The sequence below is a fragment of the Pristiophorus japonicus genome, chromosome 4 (genome assembly GCF_044704955.1).
Source record: "Pristiophorus japonicus isolate sPriJap1 chromosome 4, sPriJap1.hap1, whole genome shotgun sequence".
In the NCBI taxonomy this organism is placed as follows: Eukaryota; Metazoa; Chordata; class Chondrichthyes; family Pristiophoridae; genus Pristiophorus; species Pristiophorus japonicus.
Genome location: NC_091980.1, coordinates 28,862,967 through 28,890,586, shown reverse-complemented (window position 1 = coordinate 28,890,586; position 27,620 = coordinate 28,862,967). Strand labels below are relative to the sequence as shown.

Below are 27,620 nucleotides of genomic sequence, written 5' to 3'. Positions count from 1 at the left end.
CCATTTGGGCACAGCGAGGTCTCTCAAACAGCAACGAGATAATGATCAAATAACCTGGTTTCTAGTGATGTTGATTGAGGGATAAATGTTGGTCAGGACACCGGGAGAACCCACCTTCTTCAAATAATGCCATAGTATTTTTTATGTCCACGTGAGCAGGCAGACAGAGCCTTGGTTTAATGTCTCACCGGAAAGACGGCACCTTCGACAGTGCAGTACTCCCTCAGTACTGCACTGGAATCAGTGTTCCCTCTTACTTTTTTTGGGTGCGTGGCTACTTTAAGGGGCCACACGGCCCAGTCACAGTTTCACACCTGCGTGAAACCTGACATTGAAAAAAACGATCCTGCGTTGAATGGAATGTGCTCAAGTCTCTGGAGTGGGGTTGAGTCCACAACCTCCGGACATGCATTTGTATAGTGCTTTTCATAAGCTCAATACATCCCAAACCACTTCGACCAATACGGTACTTTTTGAAGTGCATTCTCTGTTGTAATATGGGGAAACATGGCAGCCAATTTGCGCACAGCAAGATCCCGCAAACAGCGATGCGATAAATGAATTTTTGATGGTGGTGGTTGAGGGATATATGTTGGTTAAAGGGTACAATAATATAAAGATTGATTATTATTTTTCTTCTTTTGACTATTAAGGCACAGAAGGAATTATTGGATGCAGAACTAGACTTCCACAAGAAGCTTAACTCCGGAGAGGACACCACAGATTTGCGAAAAAAGCTGAACCAGCTCCAAGTGGAGGTGAGGGTTTTTAATTTCTTTCTACAGTATGTCTTGCCAGAGTCGGGGAACCTCTATATTCTTTATAGAGTTTAGAAGAATGAGAGGTGATCTCATTGAAACATTCAAAATTCTTACATGGCTTGACAGGGTAGATGCAGGGAGGATGTTTCCCCTGGCTGGGGAGTCTAGAACCAGGGGTCACAATCTCAGAATAAGGAGTTGGTTATTTAGGCCGGAGATGGGGAGAAATTTTTTCACTCGGAGAGTTGGGAATCTTTGGAATTCTCCACCCCAGAGGGCTGTGGAAGCTAAGTCGTTGAGTAAATTCAAGACCGAAATCGATAGATTTTTGGATATTAAGGGAATCGAGGGATATGGGGATAGTGCAGGAAAGTGGAGTTGAGGTAGACGATCAGCCATGATCTTATTGAATGGCGGAGCAGGCTCGACAGACCAAATGCTACTCCTGCTTCTATTTCTTATGTTCATATGAGCCTGAATTTGGTGAACCTACCGCCGGCTGCCACTGTCTCCATTTTTTCGGTGCACCCCTCCGGGCAGTTTGGTGAGGCCCTCATGCCAGTGGGGAGAGAAGTCAGCTGGGGAGGGTCAGCGGGCGTGCGCCGGTATATGTCGGCATGCAACGCCGACAAAAGTCCTCCCTCCCGAGATTGGTCCGACCGTCCTCCGCTCCAGCAGCAGTGGAGGCAGGTCTTGCCTAAACAGTAAGTATGAAGAACTGCAAGAAAAGGTTAGTGAAATGGTTTGCTTTATTTCTTTTGCAGCGATTTTGCTTGATAGTGTTGGTAGAAGGAAGACTTCTCTTCCTCGAGGTCGACTTCCTGATATAAGGAATCGACACCCGCCCGTATTGTTGGGGTAAAAGGAAGCCTTCTCTTCCTCAAGATGGACTCCCTGATATACAGAGGGCAGGTGTTGACCCCTCATAATGACCACGGAATCACTCAGATGAAAACTTTGGTTCAACCGGTTTTATTCAAGCAATATGCAGGGGAAATGTTCCGATGAACACTTCCCAGAACAAGTTTGTAATGACAGCTACACGTATTCTGAGGTGTGCAACCCTCCTACAAAACCATCGATTGGTATACTGCTAGCAGCGAAGTTACATTGATTTGTTGACTCTTATCAGACTAGCTCTGAATGTTTCTTCCCCACCTGTCTATCTCTCATCACATGTCCCCCTTTTGGAATGTGTTATTCAATGGTGTCACTTTGCCTCAGTTTCTCATAATCTGTGAAGTAACCCAGGGTTTGATATCTCGTTCCCAAACACCTGCTTTCTTATCCTGTTCCCAAGAGAACTTCAGTCATAATGTCCTAGTTTCTCATGAGATTCAGATGCTGTTTATAATCTATATTCCAGACTATTGACTCTCCACTTGCCCTTGGTGGATGTGCTTATTCAGAATGTAAATCTGTATTAAGATTAACACAACGGGATGGTTCATTACCCATCAGGCTTTGCTATTCCCCTCTTACTAGCCCAATGTTAGCGCGTGTATGAGCGTGCTTTAAATACATAAGCGGGTTATACATAATCGATCAATATTACAATCCATACCGTAAGACAGAAGAATTCCTGATTCTTCAGAATCTCCTAATACTGATAAGCCCTCTTAATCTGGACCATTTCACGTGCCCAAGTTTCCACATGATTTGCGCCTGATTTTTTAGGAGCAACTGGTGGAGAACGGACTATCTTAGAAATCGCAATTCTCCACATTTTTTTTTCTGCGTTCTAGTCGGGTAGAACAGTTCTACTTTGGAACAGAATTTTTTCTTCAAAAGGGGGCGTGTCTGGCCACTGACGCCTGATTTCAAAGTTTCCACAGTGAAAACGTACTCCAAACTAAGTTAGAATGGAGGAAGTGAAGATTTTTGTAGAACTGAAAAAACCTGTTCTACACATTAAAAAATCAGGCGCAGGTTACAAATTAGGCATCCAGAACGAGGTGGGGGGGAGGGGGGGGAAGTCATTAAATTCTACAATAAATCCTTATTTATACTTCTACAAATATTATACAAATAAATCCAACCTGAATAAACATTTATAAGCAAAGAAAAGATTAAATAAACCATCTTCCTACCTGTGTGAAAGTGCTTCAGGCACGGAGAATTCTGCAGGCGTTCGTTCCCGCGGAGGGGAGGAGGGGGGGGTAAGGGAACAGCCGTTTCGTTCCCGCGGGGGAGGGGGGAAGGAGACAGTGAGAAGGCTGCAAGTGCTAATGTGCTTTTATTAAAAAAATGTTCAAAAATTAAACAGCTACAAAGAACTACAAAAATGGCTGAGTGCCAATATTTTTTTCACACTGAGCATGCGCAAACGCTCCAACGCGCACGCGCAGTGTTGCCGGCAGGAAAAAAAACTAATTTAAATAGTACCCGCCCCCTCCCACTTACAAAATCGGCGCGAGTGTAGGCTCCGCCCCCCTGGGCGCCGCGCCAGGCAGACAAGGAGTCGCAGAACACTCCAGAATTGCGAGGTTTTTTTTAGGCGCCGTTTTAGGCGCGATAAACGGGCGCCCAGCTCGGAGGGGCGCCCGTTTTTTATCGTGTGGAAACTTGGGCCGTACATGTCAGATCAATTCACTACCTTCAGTATCTCCATTCTTGACCGTTGGCGTGACCATTGGTCTCTTTCCACTCTAGTGACCGTTTTTTTATCCCCTTACAATAGGGTGCTCTGAAGGATTTGTATTGGTTTGTTTTTCATTTGTTGGATTTTTTTCCCCGGGCCCGACTCTAGCCTCGCCGTTAGTTTGCCGATAATCGCATTTGCTGCCTAGAATCCGACCTACCGCCCGCTGCTGCCCAGAATTGGCGTGTAACACCCATTTTTTTTCCAAACTTCCTCCCAAAATTTTGACCAAACTCAGGCCCTATGTAACTTACTGTTCTTTCATCTCTGAGACATGAGGTTGAATCTGACTTGACTAAATGGAACTAACCCCAGTTTTCTGGCTGAGGTTTTGTGTGAAATAGATTAGGACAGTCTCAAAACAGTTCTGAAAAGTCAAGGATCTATAGCACAGATCAAGTTGGCATTGAATTAGTGTTCCAATCAAACCATAAGAAAAGCTGGTGTGGAAATGAGGGAAATATCACACTCATGCTGCCATTGTGTTTTTCTATTAGGGTTAAGGCATATGGATGAACAGAATAGAGGGAACCAACGATCCTGTAATTTTTTTTTGTCACGTCCTGCCCCTTTAAGGGCCTGCGCTGACCATTCAGAATACTGTGCACGTGCAGTTTTTGCATTGAAAAGCTGGCTGCGCAAGATCCCTGGAATGCCGCACAGCTTAAAGGGAATGTTGACTGTTGCTCTTCATGTATATGCTACATAGATCTGAATTTTGCTGGAAAAACAAAATATTGCATTCCATAATGCCTCACCACAAAAAAAATCGCCAAAAGGGATGGGAAAACCTGTAAAGTTTCAAATTTAGGAAACCACTTTTGCTGGTTATGTTTCTCTTGGATCACAGTTAAGCAGCTTTCATGAGACGAGTTATACATGATGTTGCTCGGACGGCAATTTCGCTAGTCGTGTGACTAGTAGTTGCCTGCGACGGTTCTGGAGTGAAATACTAAATGACACACTAGACAATGGGAGTACCGTTAATGTTCATTTAATACAGAAGTAGTACAAGACTCACCACTTATACTTTATAGTTACCCAATAGATCCGCGGATGATCAGTCCGTCCTAACACTGTTCCGTCAAGGGTCTCTTCCCTGGCACCTACTTCTGTTAATACGGATTCTTTTTCCCTCAATCTGTTTCAGCGAATACACTGACACGCGAACACCTCTTTGCCTTTTCTGTAAAAGACCTTTATTGAAGATTCTCCAGCCGGGACTTGACAAGACAAAGGAACACTCTCAATCAGAGCCTGTTTACCTTCCCCTGGACAAGCCCTTTTTTCAGCGCGACACAACAACAGTTATACATTTTCAAAACAGAACACATTTGATTAGCACTTGGTCTATCCAATCCCTTTCTGCCTCCCCCCCCCCCCCCCCCCCCGAGTACGTCCAATGGCAGGCAAGAAAGTCTCCCAATTAGGGCTGGTGTCAGGTCAGGTTAGTTATAGCTTTACTACACTGTCTTCCCTTATCAGTAAAGAACCAAATTAGTTTCCCTTCCTCCTTATCAGTAGAAGCTATTACTTCTCCTATCTAGGATTGCTTTCTTTCTTTGTGCTGCCTTGCGGCTTTCTCATGACCCGTGTCTAACCTCAACTTCAACCCTTGGTAACCCCTTTTTTTTCTGTTGATTCTGCAGTTGTCTGCATCTTGACATTTCTTTAGCTATTTTCCCATGATTCCCTATCTCCATCCTTTTGCCACATTCTCTATCCATCCACCACATTCGCAACCCTTCTTTACACATTCTCACTTCTGCCGAGTGTTGCTCCTAGGTTCTCGCTATGGACTGTCCGAACCTGTCTATCTTTATACCCTCTTTCTCACGCAATATTCCTATTCTCCTAACCTGTCGGGTTGGCGTCAGTAAGTCTAAGGTGATCATGTCAGTAAGTCTAAGGTGATCAGCTAAATTCAATGACTATTGTTTGCTAATGTATGGCCGATTCCCTAGTTTTGGCTGCATCTGGCATATTGTAACACAATTGGGGTGACTAGCTTCTTTCTTGCTGAAATTGACAGTGCATAATAGTGTTGATAAAATTCCACTAGGCTAGCACATGACATCAACTTTTCATTATCCGTCATATTAACTTCCTGTTGCCTTTATGGCCTATACTTCCACACATGGCAAAACAGAAAAAGTATCATTTAGAAAAACCATGCTCATTGTTATAAAATGGAGCAAAATTAGAAACTTCAAACACTTCTGAAAGTTGTACACAATTGCTGTTACTAAATGAACATACTGAAAAACAGTAGGTTCAATGGGTAGAAACTTTATATCATCCAGATTTCCAAGCGCTTGGTATTTACCGAATATGGAAGAAACAAAAATAAGAAACACTGGCATTTCTTTTATATAAAAAAAATCCTGAAATGTCCTAAATTTGATGGTGTAACTTTCAGACAACCAAGGCAGAATCCTTCATTTATCAGTACCAAGTGGTGTTCTTCATGGTAAGTTGGAGGATATGAGCTTACAATCTGGTACTCTGCTGCTAAAGGAGAGATGTTTTGGATCTGACATCCCTTTAAGGCCACAAAGCCTGCTTTCACAGAATAGACAAATCATGGGGATCAGTTAAATATGAATTGCTTCCTTCTTTCAGCTTTTAAGCATGACAAATTTACAATTGTGACAAGGATGATGGGCACGTTTCAGAACTTTATGTACTGGTAGAATTTCTGTGACTGCTCAAGGGAGGTCTGTGTCTGGAACATGGTTGTGACATTTAGATGCTTTTTTTTTACCTCCAGACTTGACAATTTAAATGCTCTCCTGGCAGGCCTCCCATCGAATCACAGAAAGATACAGCACAGAAGGAGGCCATTTGGCCCATCATGCTGGTGCCGGCTCTTTGAAAAAGCTATCCAATCAATCCCACTCCTTGATCTTTCTCCACAGCCCTGCAAATGTTTCCCCTTCAAGTATTAATCCAATTCCCTTTTGAAAGTTATTATTGAATCTGCTTCCTCCACCTTTTCAAGCATTGCGTTCTAGATCATAACAACTCGCTGGGCCCAGGTTTCGGGCCGCGCCTAGAACGGCGCAGCCCCGACCTGGACGCCGTTTTTTGCGCCACAAAGTGCGCCTAAAAAAAAACTTAGATTCTCCGGCTCCCTGCAGGCTACAGTGGGCGCGCATGTGCAGTAGCTCCAGGCGCCCAAAACTCTGGGAGGGGCCTGAAGCACGCAGCCCCTAGCCCTGGCCGAATGGTCTCACTGGGGCTGCATGCATAAGGCTCCTCCCACGCCCAGCTCCTGCTTCCCCTCAACTCTACTCCCTCCCCGCCCCCGCCCCTGGACCCGACCCGACTCTCCCCCCCCCCCCCCCCAACACGACCTGACCTCCCACTCCCCCCCCCCAACACGACCTGACCTCCCTCCCTCCCCCCACCCCCCCCCCAACACGACCTGACCTCCTGACCCGACCCGAACCGACCTCCCGCCCACCCCCACCCAGACCCGACCCGACCTGACCTCCCGACCCGACCCGAACCGACCTCCCGCCCACCCCCCACCCAGACCCGACCCAACTTGACCTCCCTCCCTCCGCCCCCGACACGAACCAATCCGACCCTCCCTCCCTCTGCAAACCCCCCCCCCCCCGACCCGAACCGAACCAACCTTCCTCCCACCCCGACCCGCGCCCCCGACACAACCTGACCTCCTCCCTCAGCCCCCGACCCGAACCGACCGACCTCTCTCTGCCCCCCCCCGACCAGACCCGACCCGCGCTCCCTCCCTCCCCGAACAAACCTGACCTCCCTCCTCCCCCGATCCGAAGCCCCCCCCCCCCCCCGGACCCGACCCGACCTGACCCGCGCTCCCCCCCCAACCCCGGACCCGACCCGACCCAACGCCACCTACCTGTAAGATCTTGTGCTGGGGACGGGCCCTGCCTGAAGTCTTGGGCCCGGTCTGTTCAGCCTCCCTTCCCCTTCTCCTTTCCTTTCCCCCCTTCTTTCCTTTCCCCCCCCCTTCTCCTTTCTCCTTTCTCCCCCCCCTTTCTCTCCCCCACCCCCATTCTCTACCCTCCCCCATTCTCTACCCTCCCCCCATTCTCTACCCTCCCCACAACTCTCTACCCTCCCCCCATTCTCTACCCTCCCCCATTCTCTACCCTCCCCCCATTCTCTACCCTCCCCCCATTCTCTACCCCCCCCCATTCTCTAACCCTCCCCCATTCTCTACCCTCCCCCCATTCTCTACCCTCCCCCATTCTCTACCCTCCCCCCATTCTCTACCCCCCCATCTCTCTACCCTCCCCCATTCTCTACCCCCATTCTGCAAGGCCCATACTCTAGAGTCAAGCCATCTCTACCCTCCCCCCATTCTCTACCCTCCCCCCATTTCTACCCTCCCCCCATTCTCTACCCTCCCCCCATTCTCTACCCTCCCCCCATTCTCTACCCTCCCCCCATTCTCTACCCTCCCCCATTCTCTACCCTCCCCCCATTCTCTACCCTCCCCCATTGCTCTACCCTCCCCCCATTCCTCTACCCTCCCCCCATTCTCTACCCTCCCCCATTCGCTACCCTCCCCCCATTCTCTAACCCTCCCCCCATTCTCTACCCTCCCCCCATTCTCTACCCTCCCCCCATTCTCTTCCCTCCCCCCATTCTCTTCCCTCCCCCCATTCTCTTCCCTCCCCCCATTCTCTTCCCTCCCCCCATTCTCTTCCCTCCCCCATTCTCTTCCCTCCCCCCATTCTCTTCCCTCCCCCATTCTCTTCCCTCCCCCCATTCTCTTCCCTCCCCCCATTCTCTTCCCTCCCCCCATTCTCTTCCCTCCCCCCATTCTCTTCCCTCCCCCATTCTCTTCCTCCCCCCATTCTCTTCCCTCCCCCATTCTCTTCCCTCCCCCCATTCTCTTCCCTCCCCCATTCTCTTCCCCCCCCCATTCTCTTCCCTCCCCCCATTCTCTTCCCTCCCCCCATTCTCTTCCCTCCCCCCATTCTCTTCCCTCCCCCCATTCTCTTCCCTCCCCCCATTCTCTTCCCTCCCCCCATTCTCTTCCCTCCCCCCATTCTCTTCCCTCCCCCCATTCTCTTCCCTCCCCCCATTCTCTTCCCTCCCCCCATTCTCTTCCCTCCCCCCATTCTCTTCCCTCCCCCCATTCTCTTCCTCCCCCCATTCTCTTCCCTCCCCCCATTCTCTTCCCTCCCCCCATTCTCTTCCCTCCCCCCATTCTCTTCCCTCCCCCCATTCTCTTCCGCCCCCCATTCTCTTCCCTCCCCCCATTCTCTTCCCTCCCCCCATTCTCTTCCCTCCCCCCATTCTCTTCCCTCCCCCCATTCTCTTCCCTCCCCCCCATTCTCTTCCCTCCCCCCATTCTCTTCCCTCCCCCCATTCTCTTCCCTCCCCCCCATTCTCTTCCCTCCCCCCATTCTCTTCCCTCCCCCCATTCTCTTCCCTCCCCCATTCTCTTCCTCCCCCCATTCTCTTCCCTCCCCCATTCTCTTCCCTCCCCCCATTCTCTTCCCTCCCCCCATTCTCTTCCCTCCCCCCATTCTCTTCCCTCCCCCCATTCTCTTCCCTCCCCCCATTCTCTTCCCTCCCCCCATTCTCTTCCCTCCCCCCATTCTCTTCCCTCCCCCCATTCTCTTCCCTCCCCCCATTCTCTTCCCTCCCCCCATTCTCTTCCCTCCCCCCATTCCATTCTCTTCCCCTCCCCCCATTCTCTTCCCTCCCCCATTCTCTTCCCTCCCCCCATTCTCTTCCCTCCCCCATTCTCTTCCCTCCCCCCCATTCTCTTCCCTCCCCCCCATTCTCTTCCCTCCCCCCCATTCTCTTCCCTCCCCCCATTCTCTTCCCTTCCCCCATTCTCTTCCCTCCCCCCATTCTCTTCCCTCCCCCCATTCTCTTCCCTCCCCCCATTCTCTTCCCTCCCCCCATTCTCTTCCCTCCCCCCATTCTCTTCCTCCCCCCATTCTCTTCCCTCCCCCCATTCTCTTCCCTCCCCCCATTCTCTTCCCTCCCCCCATTCTCTTCCCTCCCCCCATTCTCTTCCCTCCCCCCATTCTCTTCCCTCCCCCCATTCTCTTCCCTCCCCCCATTCTCTTCCCTCCCCCCATTCTCTTCCCTCCCCCCATTCTCTTTACCCCCCCCATTCTCTTTACCCCCCCCTTTCTCTTTACCCCCCCTTTCTCTTCCTCCCCTCCCTTTCTCTTCCTCCCCTCCCTTTCTCTTCCTCCACCCTTTCTCTTCCTCCCCCCCTTCTCTTCCTCCCCCCCTTTCTCTTCCTCCCCCCTTTCTCTTCTTCCCCCCCCCTTTCTCTTCCTCCCCCCCCTTTCTTTTCCTCCCCCCCTTTCTCTTCCTCCCCCCTTTCTCTTCCTCCCCCCCTTTCTCTTCCTCCCCCCCCTTTCTCTTCCTCCCCCCCTTTCTCTTCCTCCCCCCCTTTCTCTTCCTCCCCCCCTTTCTCTTCCTCCCCCCCTTTCTCTTCCTCCCCCCTTTCTCTTCCTCCCCCCCTTTCTCTTCCTCCCCCCTTTCTCTTCCTCCCCCCTTTCTCTTCCTCCCCCCTTTCTCTTCCTCCCCCCTTTCTCTTCCTCCCCCCCTTTCTCTTCCTCCCCCCCTTTCTCTTCCTCCCCCCCTTTCTCTTCCTCCCCCCCCTTTCTCTTCCTCCCCCCCCTTTCTCTTCCTCCCCCCCCTTTCTCTTCCTCCCCCCCCTTTCTCTTCCTCCCCCCCTTTCTCTTCCTCCCCCCCTTTCTCTTCCTCCCCCCCCTTTCTCTTCCTCCCCCCCTTTCTCTTCCTCCCCCCCCCTTTCTCTTCCTCCCCCCCCCTTTCTTTTCCTCCCCCCCCTTTCTCTTCCTCCCCCCTTTCTCTTCCTCCCCCCTTTCTCTTCCTCCCCCCTTTCTCTTCCTCCCCCCCTTTCTCTTCCTCCCCCCCCTTTCTCTTCCTCCCCCCCCTTTCTCTTCCTCCCCCCCCTTTCTCTTCCTCCCCCCCTTTCTCTTCCTCCCCCCCCTTTCTCTTCCTCACCCCCCTTTCTCTTCCTCACCCCCTTCTCTTCCTCCCCCCCCCCTTTCTCTTCCTCTCCCCCTCGCCCCCCCCCCCCTCTCTCCCTCTACCCCGTCCTCCCCCTCCCCTCGCTGTCAGAAACACAGACACTGACAGGCAGAGAATGAGAGACACACACAGAGAGATAGAGACACACTAGGGGGGGGGGGCATCCCAGCACGCTGTTGGTGGGCTCCCGGTGCTGCAGTCGGTAAGTAGAAAATGTTTTATTTATTGATATAAAAAAAAACATTTTCTTATTAATTTTTTTGGATTGATTTATTGGTTGATTTATTGATGTTTTTATCATTTATTATTGATGGCTCTTTATTTGTAAAACTGAAGTGTTTAATGTTTGTAAACTTCCCTTTAAACCCCCTCCATTCCCTACACCTGATTTGTAACCTATGCCTGATTTTCTAAAGTGTAGACAAGGTTTTTTCGAGCGTACAAAAATCTTCACTTACTCCATTCTAAGTTCGTTTGGAGTAAGTTTTCACTGCCGAAACTTTGGAAACAGGGTAAGTTTTTTTTCCAAAAGGCCTTTTGGAAAAAAAAATTCTGTTCCAAAGTGAAACTGTTCTAACTGACTAGAACTGGAGCAAACTAAATGCCAAGAATTTGAATTTCGAAGATACTCCGTTCTACACCAGTTGCTCCAAAAATTCAGGAGCAACTGAGGCCGAAACTTGGGCCCGCTGTGTTTTTTAAAAAAAAATGTTTCATCTGAGCTCTGGTTCTTTTGCCCATTACCTGAAATCTGTGTCCTCTAATTTCTGACCCTTTAGCTACTAGAAACAGTTTTCCGTTTTTTACTCTATCAAAACCCTTCATAATTTTGAGAACACCTATTAAATCTCCCCAGAACCTTTTCTGCTCGAAGAAGAACAACCCCAGCTTCTTCAGTCTCTCCATACAACTGAAGTTCCACATCACTGGTAGCAATGTGGTTGACTCTTAAATTGCCCTCTGCAATGGCAGCTCACCAACTCCTTCTCCAGGGCAATTACAGACGGGCAGTAAATGCTGGCCTTGCCGGTGACGCCCACATCCCCTGAAAGAATAAATAAAATAAAATTCTTGTAAATCTCCTCTGCACCCTTTCTAAGGCCTTGACAGCCTAAAATGTGGTGACCAAAATTGGACACAATGGGCTGTATTTTAATGGAGAAGTCGAGTTGTGGGGGTGGGGGGGAGGTTTCCAAGGCAGTCAGAAAACCCAGGAGAACGGCAGGGCCTGATTTGCATGTGAAGCCTCATTTTCCCACTCGCAGCCAGCCAGATTGAGAAGGCTGGCTGGCTCTCGGCGGGTTGGCCTGTGGCACGAGGTCTCTGAGGAGGGAGGGCATGGGGACCAGGCCGGGAGGGGCTGGGGGTCGGGCAGGTGATCGGGGGCCGTACAGGGAAGAGAATCTGGGTGGTGGTGAGGATCTGAAGAGGATCGGGGACTGGAGGAACTGAACAGCGAGGGGCCGGAGGAGGGGGAATGATCAGAGGCTTGGGGGTGCGGTGGGGAGGGGAGAGACTTCGTGGAGTGATCGGAGGCCTGGGGAGGGGGGAGGTCTCCGATCGCGGGGGGTGGGTTCGGCAGGGATCTTAGATCTAGAAGGTATGTATAAAGGCACTTACCTCCTCGATGCAGCAGTCCTCACCTTGCTATTACTGCTGGGTTTTACGAGGTGTGTAAAACCCGACCAGCTACAGTTAAACACAAAAGAAGAGGCTTCCAGCCTCATTGTAATATTTAACTTGACGTTCCACCTCCTGGCAGCGGGTTGACTCCCATCCTGCCTCCGTTAAAACCAGAAGTGGGCAGGTTGGGGTTCAGGTCGGGATTCTGATTTTTAACACTTTAATCTCCCCCCTGCTCCTAACTCGCCTGTTTTTTTAGGTTAAAATTCTCCCCAATAAAGTAGCTGGGGCCTAACCAATGATTTATAAAGGTTTAGCATAACTTCCTTGCTTTTGTATTCTTGTGCCACTGTTTACGAAGCCAAGGATACCGTATACTTTTTTTAAACAGCTTTCTCAACGTGTCCTGCCACCTTCAATGATTTATGTACGTGCACCCCAGGTCTCTCCTCCTGCACCCCCTTTAAAATTGTACCATTTAGTTTCCATTGCCTGTCCTCATTCTTTCTACCAAAATGCATTACTTCTCACTTCTGTGTGTTAAGTTTCATCTGCCATGTGTCTACCTATTTCTTCAATCTGTCGATGTCCTTCTGAATTCTGCTACTATCTTCCACACTGTTTACTACATTTCCGAGTTTCGTGCAAACTTTCAAATTATGCCCTGTATTTAGGTCCAAATCCAAGATAATCATAAATATCAAAAAAGCAGTGGTCTTAATACTGACCCCTGGGGTACACCACTATATACAGTGTGAAAAACAATCATTCACTACTCTTCACTGCTTTCTGTCTCTTACAGCCAATTTTGTATCCATACTGCCACTGTCTCTTTAATCCCATAGGCTTCAATTTTGCTAATGAGTCCATTATATGATACTTCATCAAATGCCTTTTGATAGTCATATACACAACATGAACTGCTCTACCTTCATCAACCCTGTCCGTTAATTCATCACAGAACCCAATCAAGTTAGTCAAACACAATTTGCCTTTAACAAATCCATGCTGGCTGTCATTTATCAACCCATATTTTTTCAAGTGAAACTTAATTTTGCCTCTAATTATTGTTTCTAAAAATTTCTCCACCGCCGACGTTGGGCTGACTGGCCTGTACTTGCCTTGTTTATATCACTCCCCTTTTTTGAACAGGGATGTAACATTAGCAATTTTCCAGTCCTCTGGTACCACTCCTATATCTGAGGAAGATTGTGGCCAAAGCCTCTTCTATCTCCACCCTTCACTTCCCTCAGTAACCTAGGATTCATCCCATCCAAACTGGGTGACTTTTCTACTTTGAGCACTGCCAACCTTTTGAGTACCTCCTCTTCATCTGTTTTTATCCAATTCAATTTCTCTACTGCCTCCTCGTTTACTGTGACATTGACAGCATCCTCTTCTTTAGTGAAGATAAATGTAAAGTATTCATTTAGTACCTCAGCCATGCGCTATGCCTCCTTTTTGATCCCTAATTGGCCACACCGTTCTTTTGACCGCTCTTTTACTATTTACATGTTTATAAAAGACTTTTGCGTTCAGTTTTGTATTACAAGCTAATCTATTCTTGTACATGCTCTTAGCCCCTCTTATTTCATAGAAACTATAGGCCCAAGTGCGCTGAAATCTTTTTGAGCAATTCTCCGGTCCTCCTGGAGCGTGGCATGACGCAGCGTAGAGTCCCTGGGGCGGAGCAAGACGATCGCAGCCTGCAGGGGGGCGGGACAAGGGAATCGGCCGCCTTGGCAGTGTTGCGCAGGCGCGTTGGAGCATGTGCGCCTGCACAATGGCTCAGCAGGGCGTTTTTCCCCCAGTCTGTGTTCGAATGGTGTGGGTACCGGGGAGGAATGGAGGAGAGTGGGGCACTGGGGAGGTGATCGGTGAGGGAGGAGCGTGGCAAGGTTTGGAGGGAGGAGGGGCGTGGCAAGAGTTGGAGGGAGGGGGAGCATGGCAAGGGTTGGAAGGAGGGGGAGCGTGGCAAGGGATGGAGGAGCGTGGGTTGGGGGGCACTCGAAATGATCGAAAGGTCGGAGGAGAGAGCAGGGGTGCCTCCTTTCAGCCTCCCCTCCCCACCCCCCTCCCTCCCGCATGCACCCGCCCTCCCTCCCACACGCACCCCCCACCTCCCACCCCTCCCACCCCACACACACACAACACTTCCCTGTTCCTATACGCAAATCCCCTTACTATGAAGACCAACATACCATTTGCTGCCTTCACCGCCTGCTGTACCTGCATGCCAACCTTCAGTGACTGATGAATCATGACACCTAGGTCTCGCTGCACCTCCCCTTTTCCTAATCTGCGCCATTCAGATAATATTCTGCCTTCGTGTTTTTTCCCCCAAAGTGGATAACCTCACATTTATCCACGTTATACTGCATCTGCCATGCATTTGCCCATTCGCCTAACGTGTCCAAGTCACCCTGCAGCCTCTTAGCATCCTCCTCACAGCTCACACCGCCAGCCAGTTTAGTGTTATCTGCAAACTTGGAGATATTACACTCAATTCCATCATCTAGATCATTAATATATATTGTAAAGAGCTGGGGTCCCAGCACTGAGCCCTGCGGCACTCCACTAGTCACTGCTTGCCATTCTGAAAAAGACCCCTTTATCCCGACTCTCTGCTTCCTGTCTGCCAACCAGTTCTCTATCCACATCAGTACATTACCCCAAATACATGTGCTTTGATTTTGCACACCAATCTCTTGTGTGGGACCTTGTCAAAAGCCTTTTGAAAGTCCAAATACACCACATCCACTGGTTCTCCCCTGTCCACTCTACTAGTTACATCCTCAAAAAATTCCAGAAGATTTGTCAATCATGATTTACCCTTGCTGACTTGGACCAAATCCTATCACTGCTTTCCAAATGTGCTGCTATTTCATCCTTAATGATTGATTCCAACATCTTCCCCACTACTGATGTCAGGCTAACTGGTCTATAATTACCCGTTTTCTCTCTTCCCTCCTTTTCTAAAAAGTGGTGTTACATTACCAACCCTCCAGTTCATAGGAACTATCCAGAGTCGATAGACTGTTGGAAAATGATCACCAATGCAGCCACTATTTCTAGGGCCACTTCCTTAAGTACTCTGGGATGCAGACCATCAGGCCCCGGGGAATTATCGGCCTTCAATCCCATCAATTTCCCCAACACAATTTCCTGCCTAATAAGGATATCCTTCAGTTTCTCCTTCTCACTAGACCTTTGGACCCCTAGTACATCGGGAAGGTTATTTGTGTCTTCCTTTTGTGAAGACCGAACCAAAGTACTTGTTCAATTGGTCTGCCTTTTCTTTGTTCCCCATTATAAATTCACCTGAATCTGACTGCAAGGGACCAACGTATGTCTTCACTAATCTTTTTCTCTTCACATATCTATAGAAGCTTTTGCAGTCATTTTTAATGTTTCTGGCAAGCTTCCTCTCGTACTCAATTTTCCCCCTCTTAATTAAACCCTTTGTCGTCCTCTGCTGTATTCTAAATGTGTCCCAGTTGCTACAGTTGTACAGGGCATTGGTGAGGCCACACCTGGAGTATTGTGTACAGTTTTGGTCTCCTAACCTGAGGAAGGACATTCTTGCTATTGAGGGAGTGCAGCGAAGGTTCACCAGACTGATTCCCGGGATGGCGGGACTGACCTATCAAGAAAGACTGGATCAACTGGGCTTGTATTCACTGGAGTTCAGAAGAATGAGAGGGGACCTCATAGAAACATATAAAATTCTGACGGGGTTAGACAGGTTAGATGCAGGAAGAATGTTCCCAATGTTGGGGAAGTCCAGAACCAGGGGTCACAGTCTAAGGATAAGGGGTAAGCCATTTAGGACCGAGATGCGGAGGAACTTCTTCACCCAGAGAGTGGTGAACCTGTGGAATTCTCTACCACAGAAAGTTGTTGAGGCCAATTCACTAAATATATTCAAAAAGGAGTTAGATGAGGTCCTTACTGCTAGGGGGATCAAGGGGTATGGCGAGAAAGCAGGAATGGGGTACTGAAGTTGAATGTTCAGCCATGAACTCATTGAATGGCGGTGCAGGCTAGAAGGGCCGAATGGCCTACTCCTGCACCTATTTTCTATGTTTCTATGTTTCTATGTCCTCTGGCTTACTACTTTTACTGGCTAATTTGTATGCCTCTTCCTTGGATTTAACACTATCCTTAATTTCCCTTGTTAGCCATGGTTGAGCCACCTTCCCCATTTTATTTTTACTCCAGACAGGGATGTATAAAAGTTGAAGTTCGTCCATATGATCTTTAAAGGTTTGCCATTGCCTATCCACCGTCAACCCTTTAAGTATCATTTGCCAGTCTAATCTAGCCAATTCACGCCTCATACCATCAAAGTTACCGTTCCTTAAGTTCAGGACCCTAGTCTCTGAATTAACTGTGTCACTCTCCACCTTAATAAAGAATTCTACCATATTATGGTCACTCTTCCCCAAGGGGCCTCGCACAGCAAGATTGCTAATTAGTCCTTTCACATTACACATCACCCAGTCTAGGATGGCCAGCCCTCTAGTTGGTTCCTCGACATATTGGTTTAGAAAACCACCCCTAATACACTCCAGGAAATCCTCCTCCACCACATTGCTACCAGTTTGGTTAGCCCAATCAATATGTAGATTTAATTCACCCATGATAACTGCTGTACGTTTATTGCACGCGTCCCTAATTTCTTGTTTGATGCTGTCCCCAACCTCACTACTACTGTTGGTGGTCTGTACACAACTCCACTAGCATTTTCTGCCCTTTGGTATTCCGCAGCTCCACCCATACAGCTTTCCGCATCCTCCAAGCTAATATCCTTCCTTACTATTGTGTTAATTTCCTCTTTGACCAGCGACGCCACCCCACGTCCTTTTCCTTTCTGTCTATTCTTCCTGAATGTTGAATACCCCTGGATGTTGAGTTCCCAGCCTTGGTCACCCTGGAGCCATGTCTCCGTGATGCCAATTACATCATATCCATTAACAGCTATCTGCGCAGTTAGTTCGTCCACCTTATTACGAATACTCCTCGCATTGGGGCACAGAGCCTTCAGGCTTGTCTTTTTAACACACTTTGCCCCTTTAGAATTTTGCCGTAATGTGGTCCTTTTTGCTTTTTGCCTTGGGTTTCTCTACCCTCCACTTTTACTTTTCTCCTTTCTATCTTTTGCTTCTGCCCCCATTCTACTTCCCTCTGTCTCCCTGCGTAGGTTCCCATCCCCCTGCCATATTAGTTTAACCCCTCCTCAACAGCACTAGCAAACACTCCCCCTCGGACATTGGTTCCAGTCCTGCCCAGGTGCAGATCGTCCAGTTGGTCCCACCTTCCCCCAGAACCAGTTCCACTGTCCCAGGAATTTGAATCCCTCCCTTCTGTACCACTCCTCAAGCCATGTATTCATCTGAGCTATCCTGCGATTCCTACTCTGACTAGCACGTGGCACTGGTAGCAATCCTGAGATTACTGCCTTTGAGGTCCTATTTTTTAATTTAGCTCCTAGCTCCTTAAATTCATCTTGTAGGACCTCATCCCGTTTTTTTACCTATATGCACCACGACAACTGGCTGTTCATCCTCCCCCTTCAAAATGTCCTGCAGCCGCTCCGAAACATCCTTGACCCTTGCACCAGGAAGACAACATACCCCATCCTGGAGTCTCGATTGCGGCCGCAGAAATGTCTATCTATTCCCCTTACAATCGAATCCCCTACTATTCTAGCTCTCCCACTCTTTTTCCTGCCCTCCTGTGCAGCAGAGCCACCCACGATGTCATGAACTTGGCTGCTGCTGCTCTCCCCTGATGAGTCATCCCCCTCAACAGTAGCCAAAGCGATGTATTTGTTTTGCAGGGGGATGGCCGCAGGGAACCCCTGCACTACCTTCCTTCCACTGCTCTTCCTGTTGGTCACCCATCCCCTATCTGGCTGTGTAACCTTTACCTGCGGTGTGGCCAACTCACTAAACGTGCTATTCACGATATCCTCAGCATCGCGGATGCTCCAGAGTAAATCCACCCGCAGCTCCAAAGCCGCAATGCGGTCTGTCAGGTGCTGCAGCCGGATACACTTCCTGTACATGTAGTCGTCAGGGACACTGGGAGCGTCCCTGACTTCCCACATAGCACAGGAGAAGCATGACAGTTCTCCATATTTTCTGTATTCAGCTTGGTTCTCTGCTGTATTATGAGCCTGATATTTATCATACGCCTCCTTTCATTTTAATCTATGGCCTGGATTTTGCGGTTGTAATGACAGTCAACTGTCAGCGTTCGCCGTAATTACCCTCCTGAAGCTGACCATAACTTCAGAATTCAGCACGTGCAGATAAATGCTGATATCCTGATATTGTGGTCAGTCATTCACTGCTGGCCCAGGGGCAGCACGGGCCAACCCACACTGCAATATGTATGCACACTCGGTCTGTGCAGCAGAGCTGATCTACAGTTAGTCTTGGGTAATCCTTGCCACTGGATCAAGACCAAACTCTGTCAAGCCCATGTGGTGGCTGGTGTGCAACAGCAACTACACATTTAAAAAAAAAAAAAATCCATGCACAGGCATCTTTCACCCTTCAATATGCAGTTCGGGACCAGGAATATCACGTCTTTCATTGAAACACCTGTCAGCTCATCCTTTTTTGGCGTGGAAGCAAGTTATCCTCAATACGAGGGACTGCCGATGATGCTTCGCCAAAGGCTGCACTATGGCTCCCCCTAGTAAAATCAGTTGAACTGACAAACTTAAGCTTTTCCGATCGAATTGTGCTGTGAAACACCCTATTAAAAGTTGAGCTTTGTTGGAATAGGTATAATTGGGGTTTTAACGGTGTATTGACTGCTGAGCAACCGCCCTGGCCCTGAAAAATGAATTTTAGATTTGTGGAATATCATATTACTAGATATTTAAAATATCTTTAATGGGGCCGCGCACTTATAAAAAAAAAAAAAAAAAAATTGAAGGCAACATTGGTTACAACCTCAAAAAACTCTGAACAGATTTGTCAAACACGATTTCTCTTTCATAAATCCGTGCTGACTCTGCCCGGACATATAGGGCCCAAGTTTCCACACGATAAAAAACGGGCGCCACTCCGAGCTGGGCGCCCATTTTTCGCGCCTAAAATGGCGCCTAAAAAAAAACTCGCAATTCTGGAACGAAACGGCTGTTCCCTCCCCCCCTCCCCCCCGCGGGAACGAAACGGCTGTTCCCTTCACCCCCCCCCCCTCCCCCCCCCGGGAACGAACGCCTGCAGCATTCTCCGTGCCTGAAGCACTTTCACACAGGTAGGAAGATGGTTTATTTAATCTTTTCTTTGCTTATAAATGTTTATTCAGGTTGGATTTATTTGTATAATATTTGTAGAAGTATAAATAAGGATTTATTGTAGAATTTAATGACTTCCCTTCCCCCCCCTCCCCCCACCTCGTTCTGGACGCCTAATTTGTAACCTGCGCCTGATTTTTTAATGTGTAGAACAGGTTTTTTCATTTCCTCAAAAATCTTCACTTGCTCCATTCTAACTTAGTTTGGAGTACGTTTTCACTGTGGAAACTTTCAAATCAGGCGTCAGTGGCCGGACACGCCCCCTTTTGAAGAAAAAATTCTGTTCCAAAGTAGAACTGTTCTACCTGACTAGAACTGCAGAAAAAAAAATGTGGAGAATTGCGATTTCTAAGATAGTCCGTTCTCCACCAGTTGCTCCTAAAAATCAGGCGCAAATCATGTGGAAACTTGGGCCCATAATGATTTTCTAAGTGCTAAAAAGCAAAAAAGTAGTAGAAAGAAATCAAAAGGTGACGTCACAGCTAAAGGGATAAGTGATTGGCTGGTGATTGGTGAGTAGCTTTGCTTTTTCTTTTTTATATCAGTAAGTAACCTGTTAACAGTGTTGTCGCCAAATTAAATGTATCTAAGGGTTAAGTCATGGCAGGAGAGCTCGGGCACGTGATATGCTCCTCCTGTACCATGTGGGAACTCGGGGACACTTAGTGTCCCTGACGACTACGTGTGCAGGAAGTGTATCCGCCTCCAGCTCCTGACGGACCGCGTTGTGGAATTGGAACTGAGGGTTGATTCACTCTGGAGCATCCACGATGCTGAGAATGACGTGAGTAGCACGTGTAGCGAGTTGGTCTTACCCGCAGGTGAAGGGTCCACAGCCAGCTAGGGAATGGAAGACCAGCAGGAAGAGCAGTGCAAGGAAGGTAGTGCAGGGGTCCCCTGCGGTCATCCCCCTGCAAAACAGATGCACTGCTTTGAGTACTGTTGAGGGGGATGACTCATCAGGGGAGGGCAGCAGCAGCCAAGTTCATGGCACCGTGGCTGGCTCTGTTCACAGGACGGCAGGAAAAAGAGTGGGAGAGCGATAGTGATAGGGGATTCAATTGTAAGGGGAATAGATAGGCGTTTCTGCGGCTGCAACCGAAACTCCAGGATGGTATGTTGCCTCCCTGGTGCAAGGGTGCAAGGGTCAAGGATGTCTCGGAGCGGGTGCAGGACATTCTGAAAAGGGAGGGAGAACAGCCAGTTGTCGTGGTGCACATTGGTACCAACGACATAGGTTAAAAAAAAAGGGATGAGGTCCTAAGAGACGAATTTAAGGAGCTAGGAGCTAAATTTAAAAAGTAGGACCTCAAAAGTAGTAATCTCAGGATTGCTACCAGTGCCACGTGCTAGTCAGAGTAGGAATCGCAGGATAGCGCAGATGAATATGTGGCTTGAGCAGTGGTGCAGCAGGGAGGGATTCAAATTCCTGGGGCATTGGAACCGGTTCTGGGGGAAGTGGGACCAGTACAAACCGGACGGCCTGCACCTGGGCAGGACCGGAACCAATGTCCGAGGGGGAGTGTTTGCTAGTGCTGTTGTGGAGGAATTAAACTAATATGGCAGGGGGATGGGAACCAATGCAGGGAGACAGAGAGAAACAAAAATGGAGACAGAAGCAAAAGACAGAAAGGAGATGAGTAAAAGTGGAGGGCAGAGAAACCCAAGGCAAAAAACAAAAAGGGCCACTGTACAGCAAAATTCTAAAGGGTCAATGTGTAACAAAAAGGCAAGCCTGAAAGCTCGGTGCCTCAATGCGAGGAGTATTCGGAACTCAGGAGAGGGCTCTGAGCTAGTTAGAGTGGGTGAGAGCGCAGATGAACAGGACCCCAAGAAAGAATGCAAAAGGCAGGAGGCAACAGAGCAGAGTAGCACTGAGGTAAGTGTAAACCACAAGGTGATAGGAAGGGACAATATGTATGAACATAAAGGGGCTGCAGGAGGGGTCAAAACTAAAAATCATGGTTTAAAAACTAGTATTAAAACACTCTACCTAAACGCACGCAGCATTCGAAATAAAGTAAATGAGTTGACGGCACAAATCATTACAAATGGGTATGATTTGGTGGCCATTACAGAAACGTGGTTGCAGGGTGGCCAAAACTGGGAATTAAACATACAGGAGTATCTGACAATTCGGAAGGATAAACAAGAAGGGAAAGGAGGTGGGGTAGCTCTGTTAATAAAGGATGATATCAGGGCAGTTGTGAGAGATGATATTGGCTCTAATGAACAAAATGTTGAATCATAGTGAGTGGAGATTAGAGATAGTAAGGGGAAAAAGTCACTGGTGGACATAGTTTACAGGCCCCCAAATAATAACTTCAAGGTGGGGCGGACAATAATCAAGGGAATAATGGAGGCATGTGAAAAAGTAATGGCAGTAATCATGGGGGATTTTAACCTACATATCGATTGGTCAAATCAAATCGCGCGGGTAGCCTGGAGGAGGAATTCAGAGAATGCATACGGGATTGTTTCTTAGAACAGTATGTTACAGATACGACAAGGGAGCAAGCTATCTTAGATCTGATCCTGTGCAATGAGACAGGAATAATAAACAATCTCCTAGTAAAAGATCCTCTTGGAATGAGTGATCACAGTATGGTTGAATTTGTAATACAGATTGAGGGTGAGGAAGTAGTGTCTCAAACGAGCGTACTATGCTTAAACAAAGGGGACTACAGTGGGATGAGGGCAGAGTTAGCTAAAGTAGACTGGGAACACAGACTAAACGGTGGCACAATTGAGGAACAGTGGAGGAGTTTTAAGGAGCTCTTTCATCGTGCTCAACAAAAATATATTCCAGTGAAAAAGAAGGGCAGTATTAGAAAGGATAACCAGCCATGGATAACCAAGGAAATAAAGGAGAGTATCAAATTAAAAACCAATGTGTATAAGGTGGCCAAGGTTAGTGGGAAACTAGAAGATTGGAAAAATTTTAAACGACAGCAAAGAATGACTAAGAAAGTAATAAAGAAAGGAAAGATAGATTACGAAAACATATAGATTATAAAAACATATAGTAAAAGCTTTTACCGATATATAAAACGGAAGAGAGTTACTAAAGTAAATGTTGGTCCCTTAGAAACTGAGAAGGGGGATTTAATAATGGGAAATGTGGAAATGGCTGAGACATGGCTGAGACCTTAAACAATTATTTTGCTTCAGTCTTCACAGTGGAAGACACAAAAACCATGCCAAAAATTGCTGGTCACGGGAATGTGGGAAGGGAGGACCTTGAGACAATCGCTATCACTAGCGAGGTAGTGCTGGACAGGCTAATGGGACTTAACGTAGACAAGTCCCCTGGTCCTGATGAAATGTATCCCAGTGTATTAAAAGAGATGTCGGAAGTTATAGCAGATACATTCATTATAATCTACCAAAATTCTCTGGACTCTGGGGAGGTACCAGCGGATTGGAAAGCAGCTATGTAACGCCTCTGTTTTTAAAAAAAAAAAAAGGGGGCAGACAAAAGGCAGGTAACTGTAGGCCGGTTAGTTTAACATCTGTAGTGGGGAAAATGCTTGAAGCTATCATTAAGGAAGAAATAGCGGGACATCTAGATAGGAATAGTGCAATCAAGCAGACGCAACATGGATTCATGAAGGGGAAATCATGTTTAACTAATTTACTGGAATTCTTTGAGGATATAACGAGCATGGTGGATGGAGGTGTACCGATGGATGTGGTGTATTTAGATTTCCAAAAGGCATTCGATAAGGTGCCAGACAAAAGGTTACTGCAGAAGATAAAGGTACGCGGAGTCAGAGGAAATGTATTAGCATGGATCGAGAATTGGCTGGCTAACAGAAAGCAGAGAGTCGGGATAAATGGGTCCTTTTCGGGTTGGAAATCGGTGGTTAGTGGTTAGGGATCGGTGCTGGGACCACAACTGTTTACAGTATACATAGATGACCTGGAAGAGGGGACAGAGTGTAGTGTAACACGGTTTGCAGATGACACAAAGATTAGTGGGAAAGCGGGTTGTGTAGAGGACAGAGAGAGGCTGCAAAGAGATTTAGATAGGTCAAGCAAATGGGCTAAGGTTTGGCAGATGGAATACAATGTTGGAAAGTGTGAGGTCATCCACCTTGGGGAAAAAAAACAGTAAAATGGAATATTATTTGAATGGGGAGAAATTACAACGTGCTGTGGTGCAGAGGGACCTGGAGGTTCTTGTGCATGAAACTCTTTTGGAATCCAAAAAAGTTAGTTTGCAGGTGCAGCAGGTAATCAGGAAGGCGAATAGAATGTTGGCCTTCATTGCGAGAGGGATGGAGTACAAAAGCAGGCAGGTCCTGCTGCAACTGTACAGGGTATTGGTGAGGCCGCACCTGGAGTACTGCGTGCAGTTTTGGTCACCTTACTTAAGGAAGGATATACTAGCCTTGGAGGGGGTACAGAGACGATTCACTAGGTTGATTCCGGAGATGAGGGGGTTACCTTATGATGATAGATTGAGTAGACTGGGTCTTTACTCGTTGGAGTTCAGAAGGATGAGGGGTGATCTTATAGAAACATTTAAAATAATGAAAGGGATAGACAAGATAGAGGCAGAGAGGTTGTTTCCACTGGTCGGGGAGACGAGAACTAGGGGGCACAGCCTCAAAATACGGGGGAGCCAATTTAAAACCGAGTTGAGAAGGAATTTCTTCTCCCAGAGGGTTGTGAATCTGTGGAATTCTCTGCCCAAGGAAGCAGTTGAGGCTAGCTCATTGAATGTATTCAAATCACAAATAGATCAATTTTTAACCAATAAGGAAATTAAGGGTTATGGGGAGCGGGCGGGTGAGTGGAGCTGAGTCCACGGCCAGATCAGCCATGATCTTTTTGAATGGCGGAGCAGGCTCGAGGGGCTAGATGGCCTACTCCTGTTCCTAATTCTTATGTTCTTATGTTCTTATTACCACGTCCCTAATAATAGATTCGAGCATTTTCCCTACCACTGACCACTGATGTCAGGCTTACTGGACTATTGTTCCGTGTTTTCTATCCTTTCTTAAATAGCGGTGGTTCATTTGTTACCTTCCAATCCGCGGGAACCATTCTAAAATCTAGTGAATTCTGGAAGATCAAAACCAATGCATCCACTATTTCTCTAGCCACCTTTTTAAAATCCAAGTATGGAGGCCATCAGATCCAAGAGATTTGTCGGCTTTTAGTCCCATTAATTTCTCCAATACTATTTCTTTACTAATACTAATTTCTTTAAGTTCCTCCTTCTCACTTGACCATTGGTTCCCCACTATTTCCGGAATGTTTTTTGTGTCTTTTGTGAAGACAGATACAAAGTATTTGTTTAATGTCTCTGCCATTTCCTTTTTCCCCATTTTCATCTCTCCTGCCTCTGCCTGTAGCAGCTTTCACAATCTGTTTTAATGTCTCTTGCTGGTTTACTTCTCTCCTCTTTTCTCTCTCGTTGTCAATTTCTTGGTCATCCTTTGCTGAATTCTAAAATCCTCCCAGTCGTCAGGCTTACTGCTCTTTTTGGCAACATTATAAGCCTCTTCCTTTAATGTATTGCTATCTTTAACTTCTCTTGTTAGTCACAGTTGGACCAGTTTTCCCATGGGGTTTTTTATACCTTGAGGGAATGCTGTTCGTTGTGAATTATGAATTGTTTGTTTAACTGTTTGCCATTGCTTATGTGCCGTCGTATCTTTTAATCCAATTTCCCAATCTACCGTAGCCAACTCGCCCCTCATAGTTCCCTTTGTTCAGATTCTTTTATCTGTCAAATGTTTGGGCCATGATGAGCAGTAGCCTTTATATTTATGCTTATCCCATCATTGATAGCCCCTTGCTTCACGACGGGCAGGGCAGTGCAGAGTGGATGAACCGAGGGCTGTGAATACAGGAGTTTGGACCCTCGAGGCCTGAAGGAGGCTGTTGGAAGAAATGCGCAATCCAAGGCCGAAAAAGTCATGGGTGGCCGAGGGAGCAGCAGGAGAGAAAAAGAAACCTGACAGGAGTGGTACAGCTAGGATGAGCCCCACAATGATCACTGGGCAGGTGGTGCCAGAGGGTTGGAATGCGGGAAGGGGTTGTAAGGGAACCGACAGCCCCAGGCCTCAACTTTGAATTGGGCAGTAACAACGTGGTGGGAGAACCTGGGGCGAGGATTGTAACGAATGCGTAGCTAGGTAGGCAATAAGAATGGCATGCAAGTCAGGGAGTCAAAATTGGGAGTATCGTGTCATATAATTCTTTTGCCATTCACAGTTAAGTACAGTAGAAGATTGTTGCTGCAGCAACTGAAGTTCAGCTAGGAGTACTGAAGTAATGACACATAGCTTGACCAAAGTGTGTGACAATTGTATTGCAGAAAATGTGACACAAATATGAAGTGAGCACTAATATTAACTGATCTCCAGTGGCATTGCTAACAGATAATCAGAGGTTATACTGATTCAAGGGAGGGGGGGGGGGGTGGTGGTGGGTGTGAGGGCGGGGGGAGGAGTACACTTTTCTAGTGAAAGAAATGAGAAAGATGTTTACAAGAGATTTCCATAGAAACAGTGCAGTAAGTATTGTGCTTTTCTTATGCACTGCAGGTAGATAAATACCACAACTACTTAATCTCTGCATATAACATGGGAAGCATGTTTTTAATCATCCATCTATTTAGGGTGTGGTTAAGTTTAATGTATTTTTTTTCTTCTTCACCAAACATCTGCTAAATTATGTTGTGCATATAAGCAGAACCTTTTGATAAAACATTAGAAATTTGGGATTTTTATTCAGTGTTCTCTCCAAACTTGAATAGTCGTCATTCCAGAAATTGGTAATACTTTATATGAAACACCGTTATTTTTGATTTTTTGGTATAAATAAATGTAGCTGCTGTAACAATTTAGAATACATTAAAAAAAGATAAAATTTCTACTTTGAAGTTTAGCATTATGTTGGTTACACATAAAATATACTGTAAGCAACAGCTTGAGTATAGCAAACTAAATTGGTTTATTTTCAGGGAAAATGCCTCAGAAAATGTTCAAAGTTAACTCATGACATTATCTTGATGTTTCATAGAAAAACAAATTCAGTTTACTGTGACTCTTACAAAAATGCTTTCTTTGGAGGTTTTTGATCTTGGTCATTTTCCATTAGTAGTAACAGGGCTCACAGCAAATTTTGGCATGTGCTGAGTTGTTGTCAATCATAATGTGTAGAAGTTGAATGCACAGAATGTATGCTGTGATTTCTAGTCTAGGTCTCTCACCTTATGGTGAATAGTCTAGGAAACCACATGAATTCAAGGTTTTGGCTGCTTATATAGGTACAGCCCTCCAATGAAAAATATTGCTACAGAAAATACTGTTGTATTGGGAAATTTCCGGTCATAAATACTCATCTTAGTGAGAAAACAAAATGGTGGCTCAAGAATTTTCAAAAATATTTTGAACAGTTTGATTAGTTCACTTTCTTTATTGGTAGATTTTGCTGATTCTCATGCTTGATTGATTAGGTTTCATCTGTCCTCAATTGTTCCTCATTGAAGGTTTATCTACCTGCATTCCTTGATGTCCACTTGTATATTCCATACCAGTTCTGTTATTTGTTGCTGTTCTAAGAATATGTAATATGAGGAATCAAGTGACACAGATTTGGTTGTGAAAAGATGTGACAGATACAGGCATATAATACAAATGGACAATAATCAAATTTGTTGTCTGTCTTCAGGCTGCACGATTGGGCATCCTTCCTGGAGGACGTGGTAAAGCTATGCAGACACGAGGCCGAGGTCGAGGCAGGAGTGTGAGGGGGAGAGGCGCACAGATGCATATGGTGGTTGATCACAGGCCTAAAACGCTAACTGTATTCGGCTTCACAGAGGAGGAAAAGGACGAATTGATGCCACATTTCTCAGTAAGTCCAGACTTAAAAACTAAATTCAGCATTCAAATTTTAAGTATTTTGTTGAGTAAATTGTGGGTATTTCAGTTTTGTTCATCTCCACACATTAGCAACATCTGGTTCACAAACCCATGTTTATAGGTCTTGCTTTTCAACTATCATTTCACAAGCACAAGAGGAAATTTAAGTTCATAAATTGCACTGTAAGAAATTCAGCTCACGGGGTTGAAAGTAGTAGTAGTTGTGGGGGGGGGAGGGGGATGGGAGGAAATCATCTTGTATGTAGCTTATTCTGGAGGATGCACATGCGTACTCCTGGCCTGATCCTGCTCTTCAATCTATATTAGATTGTTTATCACAGCTCATTTCTTCGGCTTCTGATGTCCTGCTCCGTGACTGC

The 27,620-nt window shown here is 47.0% G+C and overlaps 1 protein-coding gene across 3 annotated transcripts in view; it reads left to right on the top strand.

Moving 5' to 3' along the window:
• rbm27 (RNA binding motif protein 27) overlaps positions 1-27,620 on the top strand; it is a 186,194-nt gene that overhangs the window by 94,456 nt on the left and 64,118 nt on the right. For all 3 annotated transcript variants that reach the window (XM_070878061.1, XM_070878058.1, XM_070878060.1), the window contains exons 17-18: positions 654-758; positions 27,047-27,232. In XM_070878061.1, the coding sequence (XP_070734162.1) occupies positions 654-758; positions 27,047-27,232 (291 nt within the window). The remainder of the gene's footprint in view (positions 1-653; positions 759-27,046; positions 27,233-27,620) is intronic.